At 39.2% G+C, this 20,967-nt stretch overlaps 1 protein-coding gene across 6 annotated transcripts in view; it reads left to right on the top strand.

Annotated features, from left to right (window-relative positions):
• SPIDR (scaffold protein involved in DNA repair) overlaps positions 1–20,967 on the top strand; it is a 367,405-nt gene that overhangs the window by 116,926 nt on the left and 229,512 nt on the right. For all 6 annotated transcript variants that reach the window (XM_061171846.1, XM_061171848.1, XM_061171850.1 and 3 more), the window contains exon 6: positions 8,458–8,708. In XM_061171846.1, coding sequence (XP_061027829.1) covers positions 8,458–8,708 — 251 coding nt within the window. The remainder of the gene's footprint in view (positions 1–8,457; positions 8,709–20,967) is intronic.

Here is a 20,967-nt window from a genome sequence, read left to right on the forward strand (position 1 = left end):
CTTATCAGCTACCAGTACTCTTCATTCCCCTTAATTTTTAAGAGCGGTCTTGGTTTTGGCGGTGTTACTTGTCACGGCTGCCATGGCGTATCTTCTTCAGCATATTTGCTGTTGCCCCCACCTTTTAACCTTCTTAAAAACATTCAGTGGTGGTTGTTAGATTTAAAAGCTTCTCAGCAGGCAGGACCTTATACTTCTCTTGTTCTTTCCTTAAAATTCTCCTGACTGTTCTCATTTGTACTGAGTTGAAGAAAGGGAGGCTGAACCAGGATAAACATGGTGAACTGGTCATAGCCTGGCCCTCGCCGATCCTCCCAGGGCAGGTCTGGGCTGGCCGGTAATTGGGTGGGAAGCCTCGGAGAGCAGAGGCAGTGCTGTCGGGTGTGGCCCTGCCCGTTTGCAGGGCTAGCAGGCGCACAAGGTGCTTCCCTGGCCCCGCTGGGGACGCCTTCTTGTGTGGGCTGAGACCAGGGCTCGAGGCTTGTGTTTTTGTTTGAGCTGTTTTCTGTCCTGTAATTGGTTATCTCAAGGAATGATTTTAGTTTAGTTACCATCTTCCTTTTGTTTTACCAGCTGGGTGAGTATTTAGCTACAAAGGCATCATCTGAAAATGAAGAGGTTATCATTTATTATTGATACTCCACTGTTGCTCTTGGTGTGACCTTTCTATAAAGTTTAGAATTAAAAGCTTTAATTTATGAAAGTTAGAGTGGTGTTTCATCTGGCTGATTGGTTTCATTTGCTTTACCCCAGAGGGTCGGCTTAATCTTGTAGTTAACTTCCTTTTTTTTCATATTTTATTTATTTATTTTTAATTAATTAATTAATTAATTTATTTATGGCTGTGTTGGGTCTTCGTTTCTGTGCGAAGGCTTTCTCCAGTTGTGGAGAGCGGGGGGCCACTCTTCATTGCGGTGCGCGGGCCTCTCACTGTCGCGGTGGCCTCTCCCGTTGTGGAGCACAGGCTCCAGACACGCAGGCTCAGTAGTTGTGGCTCACGGGCTTAGTTGCTCCGCGGCATGTGGGATCTTCCCAGATCAGGGCTCGAACCCGTGTGCCCTGCATTGGCAGGCAGATTCTTAACCACTGCGCCACCAGGGAAGCCCTTGCAGTTAACTTATTAACTTTGTTAGTGGATGCAATTTTTATCCAGGAGGACTCTACACATGTAGACGTTTATACATGGATTTAGATAAAGATTTGATTTATAGGAATTAGGACGCTTCAGTTCAGGGGTAGCTCTTTACTTACAAAACTCTTTCCTGAACATTTCATGAAGAAATTTGTAGATGGGATTACAGGAAGTAACTTTAGCTTAAAGAGTATCCGATGAATTGCATAGAACATTATGCTAATTAATTTTTTAAATTAAAAATTTATGATACTTATTTAAAATCTATTTTTTAAAGAAAAAGACAGTGATATTGTTGAATATCCACCTATTTAGAAAATTGTAGAATTTTTTTATTCCTGGTTTTCCAGCTGATTACAGCTCACATTTTATCCTTGTGAGCTGTGTGCTTCCCATTTTATCCTTGCTCTCCCCATCGCTCAGATGTTGTATGCACTGCCAGATAACTGGCAGATTTTAAGGGCGAGACAGTGGGGTCTTTTTATCATCTTGGCTGCACGGTATTATAGATTATTAAAATAAAGTATCCCTAAAAGTAATGGAAGTCATGGAGCCATTGTGATTCCTACCATACAGTCTGTGGGAGGCTGTCTACGATGAGGTGGAAGTCATAAATGCACCTTGACTGGGTTCAAGGAGCCCAGAAATTAGAGTGCTGGCGGCCAGCTTGTCCTCAAGCATGTCCTCCATGAGGGCATCTTACAGGTCAATATCTTGGATTGTTTCTTCTCCAGTGACCTCTTTGCCAAGCAGCTGAATTTCCAGCCTCCTGCCAGGTGGCTCTCTGTGTCTGTGCTAGTCCTGTGATCATTTAAAACTCCCTGTATTCCAAAGAATTACCTTCTTTCCACTGTTCTTTGCTCTTGAATGTGTCCTCTATTTCAATTGGTAGCACCACTATCTTGACTGTCATGAAATTTGGCCTTTCCTAGTGCATTACTTTAACCAACTGATTCTTTATCTGAAGTATTTTCAGTAGTGCTATTTGGTTACCGAACAGTTTTAGAGTAATAATTATTAAAGTAGTAGGCTGGAAATGAATTAATGCTTGCCAGTGTGCTGAATTACTTTCAGCACATTAAAACGCTATAGTAACTTAATTTGCTAGAGCACTTCATCAGTGGAGCTGGGAATGGAAACGAGTCTGAAGGCATGGACTTTATCACTGACCCAGAGCAGTCACTGGTACCAAGAAGCCACATTGCAAGGATGTGAGTGAATTTGCCCCAGTTCATCATTATTCCAAGAAATAAATTTAGAACCTATTTCCCATTGATGATGGGTCATTTGATTTATCTTTTTGTGAGAGAACGTGTGTGCTCTGTCTACACACACACCCGATCTGTAGGATTATGTTGTTATTGTCTCTTGCCTCCCAACGTGAACTCTAAACTTCCATTTGTCTAGACTTGTCTGTGTATCTTGAATATCCATGGTACTTTGCTACCTTATGTGCTTTCTTTTCTCTTTTCTCATCTTTATCTGTTAAGAATTTTTAAGAAATATCTCCTTTATTTGATTTCAAGGTCTTTATGGAACTGTGTCTCATTAAATTTTCTCTCTTGCGTAACACCTTACACGTAGTGCGTACTTAATACATATTTGTTTAATGGAACATTTTCTGTACTTGGAGATATTTAGCAGATAGTTAATTTTCTTAAATGCAAGTAACAGAAAACAAACGTAGCTAGTTTAAGAGGAAAAGTAAATTTTTTGGAATCATGCTAGTATATCCTGAGGAATCTAAGGTAAAGCTGAAGGGTGAACTGGGCCTCAGGGAGATCTGGGAACCTCACTAGCAGGAACTCACGGATCTTTCCTTTAGAGATTTGTCAGTAGTGTGTCTCAGCTTCTACCTCTCAGACTCTGTAACTCTCAATTCAAGATCTGCAGAATCTGCTTGCCTCAGATCTGGTCAGTTGCCTACCTAAGGCCAATCATAGTAGACACATGACTGTTCAGACATGGGAGGCCATCCCTGTGGCTGCTTGGAGGTGGATGGCTATCCCCCGGTAGAAAAGCAGTTGTTCTCTGAAAGGAGGGGTCAGAAATAAATTGTAACGGATGTCTCCTACAGTGGTATTTCTGACTTCTGGAAACTGAGCCAGTACGGGTTTGGTAGATTGCAGGTGACTTCAGCTGTGGTCAGGTTAGGGTGTTGTCCTTGCCTTTGCTGACTGATTTCATAGGAACTACTTGCTCATGTCTTAATCTTGTCATTTGTGATACTTAATCACTAATTCAGGAGACTCCTAGTTCTGAAGTTCATTGGGTCAGAGGAGAGAAAAAGAGTCATAATACTAATAATTTTGTTATGTTTTAAACATTAGCAAATTATGATCATAGCTACATAGTCACTCTTTGGTTCTGTGAATTTGACCACTGCAGTATTTTTTCTACTGCAAAGGATCCTGATTTTCTCTTCTGTATTATTTCTGTAAATGGGCTGTAGACCTGAAGAAAGTAATTGTATATGAAAATTTTCAGAGGGCACCAGTTGGTTAGCTTTCCAAAGAAAGCAGGAGAAAATCAGTCTCTCGTCTGTCTCTCTGTGTCTTTCTCTCTCTCTCTCTCTCTCTCGTATTTTGCTATGGCAGCCTGAGCAGACCAGTACAGAGGGCGGTGCTGAGAAGTGTGGTGCTGCTGTAACAAATATCTTAAAATGTGGAAGTGGCTTTGGAACTGGGTGTGGGTAGAGGCTGGGAGAGTTTTGAGGTGCACAGAAGCAAAAACCGGGGTTGCTGTGAAGGGACTGCTAAAGATGATTCTGGTGACAACTGAGAAAGAAGAGAAATGATTATACTTTTGATACATTTGGTTAAATAGTATCATATTAATTTCATCTGTTTCTTTTTATTTTCTTAAGATGGCTACTAGAAAATTTTAAATTACATAGCTTTCTTTCATTGGGCCACACTGAAATAGAGCTACATGTATGAACATGGATAAATATAAAAAAAAGATAATATTGATGGAAAAGTAGGTCATTCAGAGCTGTGTTCACAGGATACCATTTAAAAATTTTATATAAAGTTTAAAAGCTTGCAAAATAATACTATATAGTATTTATGTGTGTGTGTGTGTGGTAGAAAAAGGATAAAAACAGGATGTTAATGAAATGCCAAATTCAGGAGAGAGTTACCTCTAGGAAGGAGGAAAACTAGACCAGGAAGAGAGATATAGGAAATTACAACCGCATCATTAAAAAAACTGAAGAAAAATTTGTATTGTGTTAATATTTAATGAAGGGTGATTGGGTAATGAAAACATGTATTTTTTATTTCTTATCCTTTTCCATGTGCTTAAATTATTTCATAATAAATAGTAAGTATCTCTAATTCTTGAAATATTTCTAGTAGAATTTTTCCATTTAACTAAGCGATGGGAGAGCCAGTGAAGTAACTTGTGCAACTGCAAAACAATAAAATAGCTGCACTGTGATTCAGAACCAAGTCTTTCTTGGTCCCAAACTCATAGCCCTCCTTTCTCATTAATCAGATTCTACAGTATAAAGATAAAATGTAAACTGAAGCTTCTGAACCTGCAGGCTCCTCTGACCTGTCTTTGATTCTTCCCTTCTCCTCTCATCCCAGGTACATGCACCTCCGCATGCCTGCACACAGACACACCATGCACGTGCATTCATGCACACGTGTGCACATGTGCACACCATCTTTGTGAAAGAATGTGAGTTCCTTACTGTCAGGCTGGGGCTAAGACAGCTAGTGTCTGGTGAGCTGTAGTTTATCTCTGTGTCCACGTGAGGAAAGTTCTTCCACGTTCATCAGGATTTCAGGCTTGGGGGAGCAGTTCTAAAATAAAATATGCTGAAGTGTTGCCTCTTACTCTCTTTTGCTAAAGATATTTGTTATGGCCTTTTGCTTCCTGTTAGAAATTAGAAATGCCTACGTGAAGAATACATGGTTTCCTTTGCTGGCTACGGCATTAGTTGTCGTTTTGATTGGCTGCGGAAGACATTGTTTGTTGTGTTCCTCATTGTCCTTTACATCGAGATCCTCTTAGGAATCAAGAAAAAAAACTTTGCAGAAAATAAATACAAAATTTAAAACATTTACTAAACGCTTAATGTGTTAGATGTGATTATTTCTCCAAATTGAAGATGAGGAAACAGGCATGGGAAAGTTAAATAAATTGCTTAAGATAACCTGCTGTTGAGGGCAGGGCTGAGCTTGAGATGATATTGGGGTCATGTCTGTGCAATCTCTTTTTTCTCAAATCCAATCCACTTTTCTGTCTCTTCTCACCTGAATACAGGTTTAATGTTGGTGATATTCGTAAGGTTCCAACCTGAACCGTCTCTTCTTACTTTTACATAACTTCCATGGACAGTCTTTTCTAACTCTCATACCTTCATGCACTGTTTCTGTTCTTATGATTCCTGAACTTGTATCTCCGTGTCATATCCCTTTCTTAAAGCTCCAGACCCATAGAGCCGCTGCCTCTTGGTCAGTTTTACCTCAACTGTTTCATAGGCATTGCAATATTAACATATCAAAACCATATTTAGTATTAGTAACCATCCCTCTCCAGATATATTGGACATATAATATTTCCTGAATTCCCGTTCTTGATAAATGTTCCTCTCTTGTTGCTCAAACCAGGTGCTTGGGGAGTCCTTTGCCTCTGCTTTCACTTTCATTTCTAACATCTGGAAGCCCTTAAGGATTGTTACATCTCATTCCTTGTTTTCTTTCTAGTTCACTTCTGTCTACTCCCACTTTCCTCAACATCTTCTTTATCTCTTGCGTTAATTATGGAAGAGCCTTCTAGCTAGCTGCTTTCCCTCCTTGCCCGTAGAGTCAGTTCTTCAGACTGTTGTTGGATGATCTGTTGTTGGATGACTGTTGTTGTTTGGATGATCATTCCATATCAACATGTGACTTGGTCAACCCCTGTTAAAACTGCCCGTGGCTCCCCCAGTGCCTCAGAATAAAGCTGCATGCCCTGCTCTGGTCTGCAAGGTGTTCAACAGCCCTCTCTCTTCTGCTGCTTGTAGATTTTCCTGCATGTGCTCTGTTCTCTCTGGCCTCATATTTGTGGTCCTCCTGTTCCTAGCCCCGAATGTACTTCCTTCTCTCGCTGCCTCATAACCTACACTTAGCATTCAGCTTTAGGTGGCAGTTCTTTCCTTCTTCCCTTCTCCCTGTGCCCCACCTGGCTTTGTTTTCCTCTTGTTCCCGTGGAGCCTGAACAACACTTCGATTGCAATACTTCCACCACATTGTTTTATGACTATTTCATTTTGACCTCCCCATCCCCACAATGCCCTGTGCCCCCTTTGCTTCTGCATGTGAGTCCCCAGCACAGGCCACGTGTCGCTGGTTATTTGTTGACATTTTTCTAGGACAGTGGTTCTCAACTGGGGATGATTTTGTCCCCCAGAGGACACTTGGCAATGCCTGGAGACATTTTTGATAGTCATGATTGGTGGGGCAGTGCTAATACATCTAGTGGGTAGTGGCCAGGGATGCTGCTAAACAGCCTACAATGCACAGGACAGGACCCCACATTATCCAGTGTGAAATGGCAACAGTGCTGAGGTTGAGAAGCCCTGCTCTAGCAGGAAGCGCAGAACTTGAGAGTACTAAAAGAAAAGACATTCCATAACAAAAAGATGAAATTAAATTTGGAGTTCTCAAGTAATATATAAAACTTTTCAGTGTTGAGGAACTTAATTTTCAGTGTAAACGACCCTGGTTCTTTTTGTGGCCTATTGTTAATATTTATTTGGAAGCTGTGTTTGGGGGGAAACGTGACCCCTGAGCTTATTAATGGGTTAGCAGTATTTAGTAATTAAACACTTTAGTAATGCAGTAATGTAGGCATGCAACTGAGATCGTGGAAAGGATAGTGGAACTAAGCTCTTCTTTTGAGAATTTTTTTCATTTACTTTTTCGTATTTTAAATGCGCCTGGTAACAGGTGACTACCCAAGCTGGTTTTTGGAGGAGATGTGGGGATGGGTGATGTCCTTTTTAAGCTTTTAAAAAGGTTTTAACTGTAAAATCCTCAAACAAGGCCAAATGTGGTAAACCTTTTGCCTTGTGTGTAGATTAGGAAATGATGAAAACCATAGTGCTAACCAACCTCCACACACACACACACACACACACACACACACACACACACGCACACACCCACACCCATGCACACACATATACCCACAAATGATAACCCTCATCCACTTGTATCCTCTTCACTTGCTCTAGCCAAGTGCCTGCTATAATGCCAGTGACACAGTCCATGCTGACCATCAGTAGAAAGGGCTCCTCATGAGGGTCCCCATAGCTACACTGTGAATTGACCGGGTACAGAATCCATTCAACTAAATGTACAATTTACATTTAGTAAATTTAAAATTTAGTGTAGGTATTAAATTAGGAGGGGCTACTGATATACTGGAAAATTAGAATGTTGAAGGGTAGATTGTTGCTGACATTAGTACGGGACTGACTTGCAAAACCAAGTAATGGGAAAATAAAATACCTACCACACTTGAAAGTTTTAGCATGTGTCTGGGCAAAGACAGCAAACATCACAGAAGAATGTTTTGATTCTTTTCTCCAGGATTGGCTGTTGATATGACTTCTGCTTTATAATCTGGTTTTCAAAAAAAATTCTTATTTTTCTGGTAGTTCAGAAATTTGAGTAAAAGAAAGAATAGGAAATGTTAGGAAGAAGACTCAGTGATTCATTCTTTAAGTAGTTCCTGTTGATATTAGCAATTTCAAATTAGCCTCTTGAAAATATAATATTGTATTGGAATTGTGTGGGAAAAGTCCATTTTTCATCTTTATCGTTGGAGACTTCTTTGGTAAATTAAGTGGTTTACACCTGAAGAGGCAATTTTCTTTATAGTTGGCTTTTAACAAAGAGTGAATATTATTTACCCCATATTAAAATTCAAAATCAAAACAATGCTCTTTTTCCAATAGGTGTTAGATTACAATGACTAATGGCCATTCAGGTTGGTGTTATGAGTTCAGTTTTTGAGACTGACATATGTGTGGCACATTTCTTTTAGTTTATTGATGGAAGATTGAGATATTTGTACTGAATTTGGTGGATTCTGTGAGATAGTGCCTGGCTTACAATTGATATAATCTCTTGTCTTTGGGTATATGGTGTACTTAGGTTGGATTTTGTGTCAAAATAGAAGTTTAAGCTACAGATACTATATCTACAAAGTTATTTCAATGAATATAGTCATAAGGGGATAGAATAATAGGCATGTATAAATGTGAATTTGAATAAAGAGTTCTCCAAATTTAATTGCATTTCTCTTAATTTTTTTTTTTTTTTCAGACAAATCCTACAGAAATTTTAGAGTATTCATCAGATAGTGAAAAAGATGATGAGTCGGAGAATGTCTTGTTCATTGATTCAGAATCCTCTCACAAATACCACGTGGATTTTGGATCAGATGGAAGACAGGTTATGGAGAGACTGATAAACCCGAGGGTAAAATCTACAGAGACCATTTTGCATACACCCCAGAAAGAGACAAAGCTTCCCAAGACTCCAGAAAATTCAGCAAAGAAGAAGAAGCTTTTAAGGTTAAATTACACCTTTTTAAATACTTTTTTAAAGTTTTTCTCTTTCTTAAAAAGCCCAAATACCTACAATGTTAATTTAAAAATACTTATTTACTTGGGAAGGAAGATTGACAGAATAGAATTATAATTCTGATAAGCAGTTATGGAGTCCTAATTTCTGGAGATTGTTTATGGAATTGTTCATCCAAGTTGAGCTTTCACTGTTTCAGTCATAACCAGCTTATGTGACTGTTTTCCTTAATGGAGATTGGTTGCTTGGGTTTATCAAATTTTATTGAGCACCCGTGTTCCAAGTGTTATCTTAGACAATTAAGACAAGTAAATGACTGTTCCTGTTTTTGAGTAAATCATGTCTAAAAGAGGGAAATAGAAATATAGACTATTGAGATTACTTTTGTGATTGTGGTTGGCCAGGGAAACACTTACAGATGCAAAGACTTATGGGCAAGGATTCATGGGCAAGAAACTGGCTGGTGTGTGTGTGAAGAACCATAGGGGCCAGGCCATGGAGGGCCCAGCAAGACGTGTGAAGGGGCCTGGGGTGTGCCATGTAGGGGGACGTGTCCCAACCCTGTGTTGTGCATCATCTCTTTGTGTTTTAAATTAGAACAAAACAGTGAAAACAAAACCCCAGTGAAAGTGAGAAGGAGAACTTGTGGGAAACAGTGCCACAAAAGCAGACTTAATGGACAGTTTCAAGGAAAAAGGAGTGTAGTAGAAAGTGTAAACATGGCGATGAAGAACACGGTTTTAGATCTGTTTAGGGTATGTCTGCGTCAAGGAGGGCAAGTACGATGCACACAAGGAGAGCCCAGTGACAGTGTCGGACAGTGTTGGTGGACTGGTGGGGCAGGAGGCGAGGGGCTCGAGTTGTGGAGGTGGTGCTGTGACCCCTCTGCTGGAAGCTGGGGTTCAAGGCAGGAGGGGGTGGGGAGCTTAGGTTGCAAGTTTGATCAGGCTTGATTGGGATCCATTGTCTAAAGAGATCTCAGAGAAAAGGTGAGATGGATTTAGAGAATAATAGGGAAGACCCAGTGGAGGCAGAGAGGTTAGGAATAATTACTCTCAGTGTCCAGGAAAGGAAGTGGGAGAGGGAGGCCTGTCTTGAATAAAGGAGTGGAGAGGAGAGTAAAAGGGTGTGACCGAGTGTAGTGGGATGGACATAGCATGGTGAATCAATTGATGCCTGTTCACTGTATTTTTTTTTTTTTAACATAAAATAAGACAGACGGCCTTATGCCCAAAGTGAAGAAGTTACAGCCTCAAATGAATATGGTGACGGTTTGTAATAGTCTCTGGAGAAAACAGGAAAGGAAGCAAATTAAAGGAATTCTAATGTCTTTGTTGAAGTTGATCCTATGCAATTAGAGAAGGTCATGTTCCCAACCCTGTTGGGGGCCTGCTGTGTGCCAAGCACTGTTTCATGTCCTGGAGGGACAGCAGTGAACAAAGGCAATGAAAGCTCTACCTGTCCTGAGGGAAAGGCTGATGAGGAGCCAAGTAAAGTAGATGTCATGTCAAAAGGAAATAAACTTTACGGAGAAAAAGCAGAAAAAGAGTGACAGATGGCCAGGAGGAAGGGGAGGACATTTCTATTTTAAACAGGGGATCAGGGAAGCCTCTGCGAATGTGACTTATTGAGCAGCTGGAAGAACAGAGCTGACACTTCCTGAGTTGAGGTAGGAGGGTGGTGAGGGGATCATATGGTTTGGTTTGGTTTTCCTTGGTGGGAATGTCATGAGGCTTTTTGCGGGGAGATGAGGTTGTTAGTCTTTTGCTTTCTCTGTACGTTGACTGTACAAGTTCTTTTCACAGTTACCTGGGGTTTGAGTTTTTCATACTCCCAAACAAAAATTGGAGTTTCCCCACCGTCTTTGCTGTTTGGCATCAAATGCTTTTATACTTGTATGCATACATTTTGGGGGAGTGTATAAAAGTTTATATTTGTGTGGTCAATTCTGTAGGTCGGTTGTATTGTGTCAAGTTGCCTCCCAATTACTTTTTAAACATAGGAAGTTGTTCTGTATCCTTAGTAATAGTAATCTGCTTTTATACATATTGTGTTATCTTCTTTCAGTTTTATTGAGATTTAATTGACGTAGAGCACTGCGTAAGTTCAAGTTCAAGCATAATGACTTGTATATTATTGTGAACAGTCATTTACTTGTCTTACTTGTCTTAATTGTGAGGAAGCTTTTTAGTTTGATGTTGTTCCACTTGTTTATTTTTGATTTTGTTGTTTGTGCTTTAGGTGTCATATCCAAAAAATCATTGCCAAGACCCATGTCATGGAGCTATTTTCCTTGATTTTCTTCTAGGAGTTTTATGATTTCAGGTCTTACATTTAAGTCTTTAATCCATTTTGAGTTAATTTTTGTGAATGGTGTAAGATAGGGTCTAGTTTCATTCTTTTGTATGTGAATATCCAGTTTTCCCAGCACCATTTATTGAAGAGACTGTCTTTTCTCAATTGGGTGTTCTTGGCTCCCTTGTCAGATATTAATTGACTGAGTATGCATCGATTTATTTCTGGGCTCTCTTTTCTGTTCCATTGGTCTATGTGTCTGTTTTTATGCTGGTACCATACTTTTTTGATTACTATAGCTTTATCTTATAGCTTATCTTGAAATTAGGAAGTGTGATGCTTCCCACTTTGTTCTTTATCAGGATTTCTTTGGCTGTTTGGGGTCTTTTATGGTTCCATACAAATTTTTGGATTTTCTTTCTACTTCTATTAAAAATTCCACTGGACTCTTCCTAGGAATTGCATTGAATCTATAGACGGCTTTGTATATTATGGACATTTTAACAGTATTAATTCTTCCAATCCATGAACATGGGATATCTTTCCACTTATTTGTTTTGTCTTCTGTTTCTTTTATCATGATTTTATATATTGAAAATCCTAAAGATTCCACCAAAAAACTGTTAGATCTAATCAACAAATTCACTAAAGTTGCAGGATACAAAATTAACATACACAAATCAGTAGTGTATCTATAGAGACACTAATAATCCCATTTACAATAGCATCAAAAACAATAAAATACTTAGGAATGAAGTCAGCCAAGGAGGTGAAAACTACAGTTTTCTGTAGTTTTCTACAGTGAAAACTACAAGACATTGATGAAAGAAATCATGAAGTTTTTGACTATGTTCAGTTAGACATTATATATCTGAGTAAGAGTACGAGTCTGGACTTCACATGACAAGGTTGGTGCTGGATGTGAATTTGTAATCTTTAGTGTCCAGATGGTTTTTAGGGCATGAGCTGGGTCATTTCCTAGATCAAATGCACACTGAAAGGAGAATCTGTCACAGAATCTGTGTCTTAGGCACTCTGCAGTGGTTGAGTCACAGAGGAAGAGGCTACTGAGGGAGGAATTAAATCTAAGAGAGCACGATGTCCTGGAAAGCAGCCAACTATGACAGATGCTGCTGGGTTTGCACTGTGGAGGACAGGGAGTATAGAGCCTTCTCAGTGGAATGGTAAGGCAAAGTCAAATTGCTGTGGATTTAGAGAGAATGGAAGGAGAGAAACTGAAGACAGCATGCATAGAAAATTCATTGTGTGTTTTGCTTTAAGGGATGTAGAGAACTGTTTGCTAATTGAAAGGAATTTGGAGATTGAGATTTCTTTTTTATGAGTGGGAATGAGAGCATATTTTTTATATATTGATGGGAAAGTTCCTCAGCAGGGGAAAGAGAGGATAACTGTTGGAGTTGTGTCTGACTTGGTGAAAGGGGTTTACAGATGGAGGGGTGTCCTGGGTTAGGAGCACAGTTAGTCCATCCATGGACAGGTGAGAGGGCAGAGTCTCTTCAGGTGCAGGTAGATATATGTGGCAGTGGGAACTCATGCAAGTTCTTTCTGATCACGTCTACTTTCTCGGTGAAATAGGAAGTGTCTTCATCAGCTGAGAGTAAGGAAAAGGAGATGATATTGGAGGAATGAGGAGAGAGAGTAGATGACATGGTCATGTAGTGGGGGAGTGAATGAACTAGGGAATTGCAGTAGGATTGTTTGGCGGGAGTGGTCATCATGAATTGAGTTTGAGACTGACTAGTCAGCATGGATTGAACCGTGGGCCTGCAGATGTGGAACAGTGTGGGATTGTCCACTGAGTATGATGAAACCAGTCAGTAAAAGTCCTGAGAGTGATTGTGATATTGGACCATGAAATCTAGACAGGGTAAGGTCAGAATGAGAACATGCAGGGTGTAGAGCACAAAGAGATGGGGTTGTACCATCTGATCGTGGACTGGGGAGAGGTTGGTCAAACACTTCTGAAGTCATGACACTAGAGGTCATGAGCTGAACAGGTAAGAATGACTGGTGCTCAGAAGTGAATTAATGGAGGGAGGCGGTTTGTAACCTTGAGATTTAGAGGATGACCATGGGCGATGAGTGGCTGAGGTGAGGTGGAGGACACACAGTCTTGGAGGAGAGGACTTCAAGGAATGAGGAGGTTGAGGTATCAGAAGCCTGGCAGGCACTGAAATCAACAAGAATGGTGGCCTGAAGCCAGAAGATAAGGCCTCCAAAGAGTTGCTGGCACAACTGTGGAGGTGCCTTCCCTGGGGTGAAGATGGTCTATGTCCTCTCCTCCCCGCCTCCTGGAATATAAGGGAGGTGCAAGATGGCCTGGAAGCCTCAGTGAGGAGCAGGACTGCCCCTTCCAGGCCCTTCATGCCTGTCAGGTGGAGGGGAGGGAGAAAAGACAGCTGCTTTTTAAGGTCCCTGCCTCAGGGGAGGAGCAGGAAGGTAAAGAGAACATGCGAAGAGGTTGAGGACATGGGTTTTGCTGGCGACTGAAGCAACTCCAGCAATATGCACATGATTGTTTTCTTCTTGTGATTTCTAAGTGATAACTAAGAGATGTCTATTTTGTGGTTATTCTTTTTAAGTTACTGTGTTGAAATACTAAAAAAGAGGTTGGTGTGATTAGGGTTGTCTGTCTCAGGCATCAAACTGGAAGACTTTCTGTTGACAGTAGGAGGAGCTTTACTGAACTGACCAAAAGGCCCATGATTGCCACACGTTGGCTGTTTGCTGACCTGCTTCAGAAGCAGGGGAAAGGGTTACATGTTTTGGCTCATATGTGTTTAGAGCATCATGTTTTAGAGAGTTAAGAAAATCTCTTAGCTTGTTGTCTAGTAATGATTGAAGAAAGAGGTTCGCATTAAGTGTTTGATTTGTTGACGTGAAGTCTTATGAAAATGCTGAGAATACAGACATCTTGATAATCCTCACAGGGAAAGATCACCAACTTTTGTCATAGAAGTTCAACAGGGGGCCTGAGGAAAATAAAACTGCTACTAAGGAAAAAAGCAGGTGTAAGTTATAGATTTTCATTATGTAGCATGAATATAGCAGTGATTAAAAGATTTTTTTTTTAACCTGATAAGGACTAGCTAGCAAGGATCAAGTTAAGTAGTTGGCATTTCAAGGCTGGAGAACACTGGCCCTCTCTCCCTGTGGTTTGCCCCACAGGGAAATGTTAATTCAGTCTCTTTGGGCTTTCTTCCTTGTTTATTTTTATTTTTGATTCATGGCACTGTTTGAGGCATAACTAATGAAAGTCAGTGCAACATTGTTTTGATATTTGAGTTATGTTGTCAATAATAAAGCCATATTACCCCAGTCTTACGATCAAGTTTTTTTCCACAGTGTCTATTATATCCGACAGAGAGCAAAACTTGAAAATATTGTAACTATATTTATTTAAATTATTTTTTCTTTACCTAGTTTCTTTACCTAGTATAGCTTATTAAAAATATTATAATGATTTTTTTTTCTGGAACTTAGAATGTTTTTGATTCTTTATTCTTTTTCACTTCATACTTTGTAGAAATGTTTAGCCTTATTGAATTGATGCCAGTAATCTTTTCAGATACAGTACCAATCTGTTTATTTTATATAAAAGATAATTAGACTATCTTAATTTGGTTAGTGAATTTATCTTTTTTTTTTTTTTTCCACTCCACTGGTGTTTTGGATTTTATCTGGGACTAACTTAGCAGACTATATTGAAAAGAGTTAATTTGGAGGTTCCAGTCCAAGATGGCGGCATAGGAAGCTCCTGAACTCACTTTCTCCCATAGACATATTGAATCTACAGCTATACTCAAGGCAGTTCCCTCTAAAAGAAATCCAGAAATGGAGTGATTGTTATACATCGGGCATACGAGAAAGTACGCCCGTTGAAGTGGGTAGGAAAGGCTAAGACATGAGACACCCTCTCACCATAAACCCCACCCCTGGCACAGTGACATACAATCAGTAGGGAACTTGTAACTCCTAGCTTCTCTGTGAGGAGCAAAGAGTTTGGATCCAATATCTAGAACCCCAGCTTTTAAGACTTTCACTGGAGGCACTAGCCCCCATAACACCCAGCTCTAAAAGCCAAAGGGGCTTGTGTCCATGAGACCCACGACACTATAGCAAACATAGAAGTAGTTCTTAATGGGCTTGCTAGGACTCCCCGTGGCTATTCCTCTAGGGCTCAGCACACAGAGCTGACAGAAACACTCATCTCCCAGTCTTTGCCCAGAAGAGGCCTATTTGCATATGTTAAAAGCTGCTGCCTGAGGATCCGGTTCTAATTTAGCACACATCTAGGGTGCTGACTGCCAGTCTTCTCAGAGACTCGGGAGGCAGCGGGTGCCATCTTCTTGCTCTCCCTCTACATCACTGTGGGTTGATGGTGTCTCCTAGAAGAGGCTTTTTCACATGTCTGGCATTCTGGTAGCAGCTTTTGCTGCTACCACCCAGAAGAAACACTTCTTGATTGCCTGTCTCTGATGGCCAGCAGGGCTGGCATTTGTGGATCCCACCGGAAAGTAGCAAACAAAGAAGCAGTTCTTAACACACCATTGTAAAGCAATTATACTCCAATAAAGATGTTAAAAAAAAAAAAAGAAGCAGTTCTTTTCTGGCTATTCCCAAAGGGCTCAGCTTAGAGGGAGTAGGCAGAAATGCCCAGCTCCCAGTATTTTCCTTAAATAAGTTTCCCTACCTACTTTAAAAGCTGCTGACTGAGGGACCAGCTTCCAGTCAGCTTGTATCTAGGTGCTGACTGAGATTCTGCCCTTTGGGACACTGATAGGTTTTGGTATACTCTCAACTTCTGGGAGCCACTGAGAACAAAGAAGGCAGCTTGGATGTTCACAAAAGTTTCAGAGAACCAAGAACTCAGGCCAGGCTGAACAATAAGGTTGTTCTCCTAAACACATAGAGTCAAGGAAAATGAAGAATAAGAGGAATATGTTCCAAAAAAAAAAAAAAAAAAAAGAACAAGGAAAAACTCCAGAAACAGAGCTAATGAAAGAGAGATAAGTGATTTACCTGAAAAGAGTTCAAAATAATAGTCATAAAGATGCTCACTGAGGTTGGCAGAATAATGCATCAACAAAGTGAGAATTGTAAGAGATAGAAGATAAAGTACCAAACAGAAATCACAAACCTGAAGAATGCAATAACTGCACTGAAAAATTCAGTAGAGGTGTTCAACAGCAGACTAGATTAAGTGGAAGAATGGATCAGTGAACTCAAAGACAGGGCAGCAGAATTCATCCAAACAGAGGACCAAAAAGAGAAAGGAATGAAAAAGACTGAAGATACCTTCAGGGACTTAAAAGACACTGTCAAGTGGACCAATATTTGCATTATAGGGGCCTCAGAAGGAGAAGAGAGAAACAGGCAGAAAGTTTATTCAAAGAAATAATGGCTGAAAACTTCCCTATTATGGGGAAAGAAACAGACACCTAGATCCAGGAAGTCCAGAAAGTTCTTAGTATGTTGAATCCAAACAGACCCACACCAAGACACATACGTAAATTATTAAAAGTTAAAGAAGATCGGGCTTCCCTGGTGGCGCAGCGGTTGAGAATCCGCCTGCCAATGCAGGGGACACAGGTTCGAGCCCTGGTCTGGGAAGATCCCACATGCCGTGGAGAAACTAGGCCCGTGAGCCACAACTACTGAGCCTGCGCATCTGGAGCCTGTGCTCCGTAACAAGAGAGGCCACGATAGTGAAAGGCCCGCGCACTGCGATGAAGAGTGGCCCCTGCCTGCTGCAACTAGAGAAAGCCCTCGCACAGAAACGAAGACCCAACACAGCCAAAAATAAATAAATAAATATTTTTTTAAAAAAAAGTCATTATTAAAAAAAAAAAAGTTAAAGAAGATCATCTTAATAGCAGCAAGAGAAAATGAACATGTTACGTACCAGGGAACCCCAGTAACACCATCAGTGGATTTTTAGCACAATGTTGGCAAACAAGAAGGGTGTGGCATGATATATCCAATGTGCTGAAAGGGGAAAAAATGCCAACCAAGAATACTTTACCCAGCAAAGTTGTCCTTCAGAGTTGAAGGAGAGATGAAGAGTTTTACAGATATGTAAAAGCTGAAGGAGTTCATCAACACTAATCTAGCCTTATAAGAAATGCTAAGGGACTTCTTCAAGCTGAAAAGAAGAGATGCTAAAGGTAACAGGAAACATGACAGAATAAATCTCACTGGTAAATGTAAATATATAGTTACATTCAGAATATTCAAATGATGTTACGGTGGTGGGTAAATCACTTCTAAATATAGTATGAAGATTAAAAGACAAAAATATTTAAAATAACTATAGCTACAATAATTTGTTAATGGATAAATAAGATAAAAGATGTAAATTGTGACATCAAAAACATAAAATGTCAGAGTGGGGGAGAGTAAATATATAGAATTCTAGTATGCATTTGAACTTAAGTTGTTTTCAGCTTTAAGTAGACTGTTATAAATATAAGGTGTATTATATAGCCCCGTGGTAACCACAGAGTAAAAACCTATAATAGATAACAAAAAAGTTAAAAAGAAAGGAATCAAAACACACCAGTATAGAAAATCAACAAATTAAAATGGAAGAGACAAAGAGAAGAAGAAAGGAACAAAGGTGTTACAGAAAGCCAAAAAGCAATTAACAAAATGGCAACAGTAAATCCATATTTATCAGTAATTATTTTAGATATAAATGGACTAAATTCTCCAATCAAAAGACAAAGAGTAGCTGAATGGACTTTTTAAAAAAGAGGCCCAACTAAATGCTGCTTATAAGAGACTCACTTCACCTTTAAGGCCAGAAACAGACTGAAAATGAAGGGATGGAGAAACATATTCCATGAAAATGGAAACCTTAAAGAAAGCAGGGGTAGCTATGCGTATATCAGAGTGTATAGGCTTTGAGCCAAAAACTGTAACAAGAGGCAAGAAAAGTCATTTCATAATGATAAAGTCATCAATTCATCAAGAGGATATAATAATTGTAAATACTTATGCACTGAGCATAGGAGCACCTCAATATATAATGCAAATTTAACATACCTGAAGGGAGTTAGAAATACAGTAATAGTAGGAGACATCAATACCCCACTTTCAACAATGGATGGATCATCCAGAGAATCAATAAGGAAACATTGGACTTGGACATACTACATCATATGAATTTAACATATATTTACAGGACATTCCATCCAAAAACAGCAGAATATACACACTTCTTAAAGCACATGAAACATTTCCAGGATAGATAATATGTTATGCTATAAAACAAGTTTTATTAGGTTTAAGAAGATTGAAATCATGTCAACCATGTTTTCCGACCACAGTGGTTTGGAACAAAACAATTACAGGAAGGAAGGAAACTGGAAAATTCACAAATAGATGGAGATTTAAAAAACATGCTCCCGGGCTTCCCTGGTGGCGCAGTGGTTGAGAATCTGCCTGCTAATGCAGGGGACACGGGTTCGAGCCCCGGTCTGGGAGGATCCCACATGCCGCGGAGCAACTGGGCCCGTGAGCCACAACTACTGAGCCTGCGCGTCTGGAGCCTGTGCTCCGCAGCAAGAGAGGCCACGATAGTGAGAGGCCCGTGCACCACGATGAAGAGTGGCCCCTGCTTGCCGCAACTAGAGGAAGCCCTCTCACAAAAACGAAGACCCAACACAGCCAAAAAAAATAAAATAAATAATTAATTAATTTAAAAAAACAAACAAACAAACATGCTCCTGAACAACCAGTGGATCAAAAAAGATACCAAAAGAGAAATTAAAAATACCTTGAGACAAATAAAAATGGAAAACTACATATCAGAACTAATATGAAGCAGCAAAAGCAGTTCTAAGAGGGAAGTTCATAGTGTTAAATGCCTAGACATTAAGGAAAAAAAAAGAAAGATACCAAATGAACAACCTAACTTTACACCTCAAAGAATCATGTGAAGAAGAACAAATTAAGCCCAAAGTTAGTAGAAGAAAGGAAATAATAAAAATCAGTCAGGAAATATATGATACAGATTGAAAAGACAATAGAAAAGATTAGTGGAAATGATTAATGGTTTTTTGAAAAGCTAAACAAAATAGACAAACCTTTACCTGGATATAACAAAAAAAGATAAATGTCTCAAATAAAATTAGAAATAAGAAGGGAGTCATTACAACTGATATCACATAAATACAAAGGATCATGATAGACTACTATGAACAATTATACACCAACAAATTGGACATCCTAGAAGAAATGGATAAGTCCTAGAAACATTCAACCTACCAAGACTGAATCAAGATGAAATAAAAATTCTGAACAAACTACTAGTAAGGAGATTGAATCAGTAATCAAAAACCTCACAACAAAGAAAAGTCTCGGAACAGATGGTTTCACTATTTAATTCTGTCTCATATTCAATGATGAATTAATGCCAATATTTCTCAAACTCTTTCAAAAAATAGAAGAGGAGAGAACACCTCCAAACTCAACACCTCCAAACTCATTTTACATGGCCAGTATTACCCTGATACCAAAACCAGACGAGGACACTTCAAGAAAAGAAAATTACAGGGCAATATCCTTAAAGAACATGGACACAAAAACCCTCAATAAAGTATTGGCAAACCAAGTTCAACAATATATTAAAAGGATTATATACCGTGATCAATTGGGATTGATCCTAGGGATGCAAGGATTGTTCATCTTCCACAAATCAGTCAACATGATACATCATATTAACAAAATGGAGAAAAAAAATCATATGATCATTTCAATAGATGCAGAAAATGCTTTGACAAATATCAACATCCACTCATGAAAAAAATCTCAACAAATTGGGTGTTAAGGGAATGTACCACAACATAATAAAGGCCACAAAGTGCAAGCCCACAGCCGATACCATACTCAACAGTGAAAAGGTCAAAGCTTTTCCTCTAATATCAGGAACAACAAGGATGCTCACTCGCGTCACTTTTATTTAACACAGTACTGAAAATCCAAGCCAGAGTAATTAGGCGAGAAAGAGAAATAAAAGGCATCCAAATATCAGAAGAATTAAAACTTGTTCACAGATGACATGATATTATACAGGAAAACCTAAAGACTCACCGAAAAACTGTTAGAAGTAATAAATGAATTCAGCAAAGGATACAAAAATCAATATAGGCATACTTCATTTTATTATGCTTTGCTTCATTGCGCTTTGCAAATATTGTACGTTTTTGTTTGTTTGTTTTACAAATTGAAGGTTTGTGGCAACCCTGTGTTTCTGTGCCATTTTTCTAATAACATTATTTTAAAATTAAGGTATGTACATTTTTTCAGACATAATTGTACACTTAATAGAGTACAGTATAGTGTAAACATAATTTTTATATATACAGGGAAACCAAAAAGTTCATGTGATTTGCTTTATTGTGATACTAAATTTATTGTGGTGGTCTGGAACTGAATCCCCAATATCTCTGTATACAAAAATCAGGTGCATTTCTATATGCTAACCACAAACCTATCCAAAGTAGAAATTAAGAAAACAATCCTATTTACAGTTGCGTCAAAAAGAATTAAAATACCTGGGAATAAATTTAACCAAGGAGGTAAAAAATATCTCTACACTTAAAATTATAAGACATTGATGAAAAAAATTGACGAAGACAAAAGTAAATGGAAAGATATTCTGTGCTCATGGATTGAAAGAATTAATATGGTTAAAATGTCCATACTGCCCAAAGCCATCTACAGATTGAATGCAATCCCTATCAAAATTCCAATGGCATTTTTCACAGATATAGAACAAACTATCCTAAAATTTAAGTGGATCCACAAAGACCCCGAATAGCCAAAGCAGTCTTGAGAAAGAAGAACAAAGCTAGAGGCATCACACTTCCTGATTTCAAACTATATTACAAAGCAGTAGTAATCGAAAGAGTATGGTATTGGTATAAA

The sequence above is a fragment of the Eubalaena glacialis genome, chromosome 17 (assembly GCF_028564815.1).
Source record: "Eubalaena glacialis isolate mEubGla1 chromosome 17, mEubGla1.1.hap2.+ XY, whole genome shotgun sequence".
Taxonomy (NCBI): Eukaryota; Metazoa; Chordata; class Mammalia; order Artiodactyla; family Balaenidae; genus Eubalaena; species Eubalaena glacialis.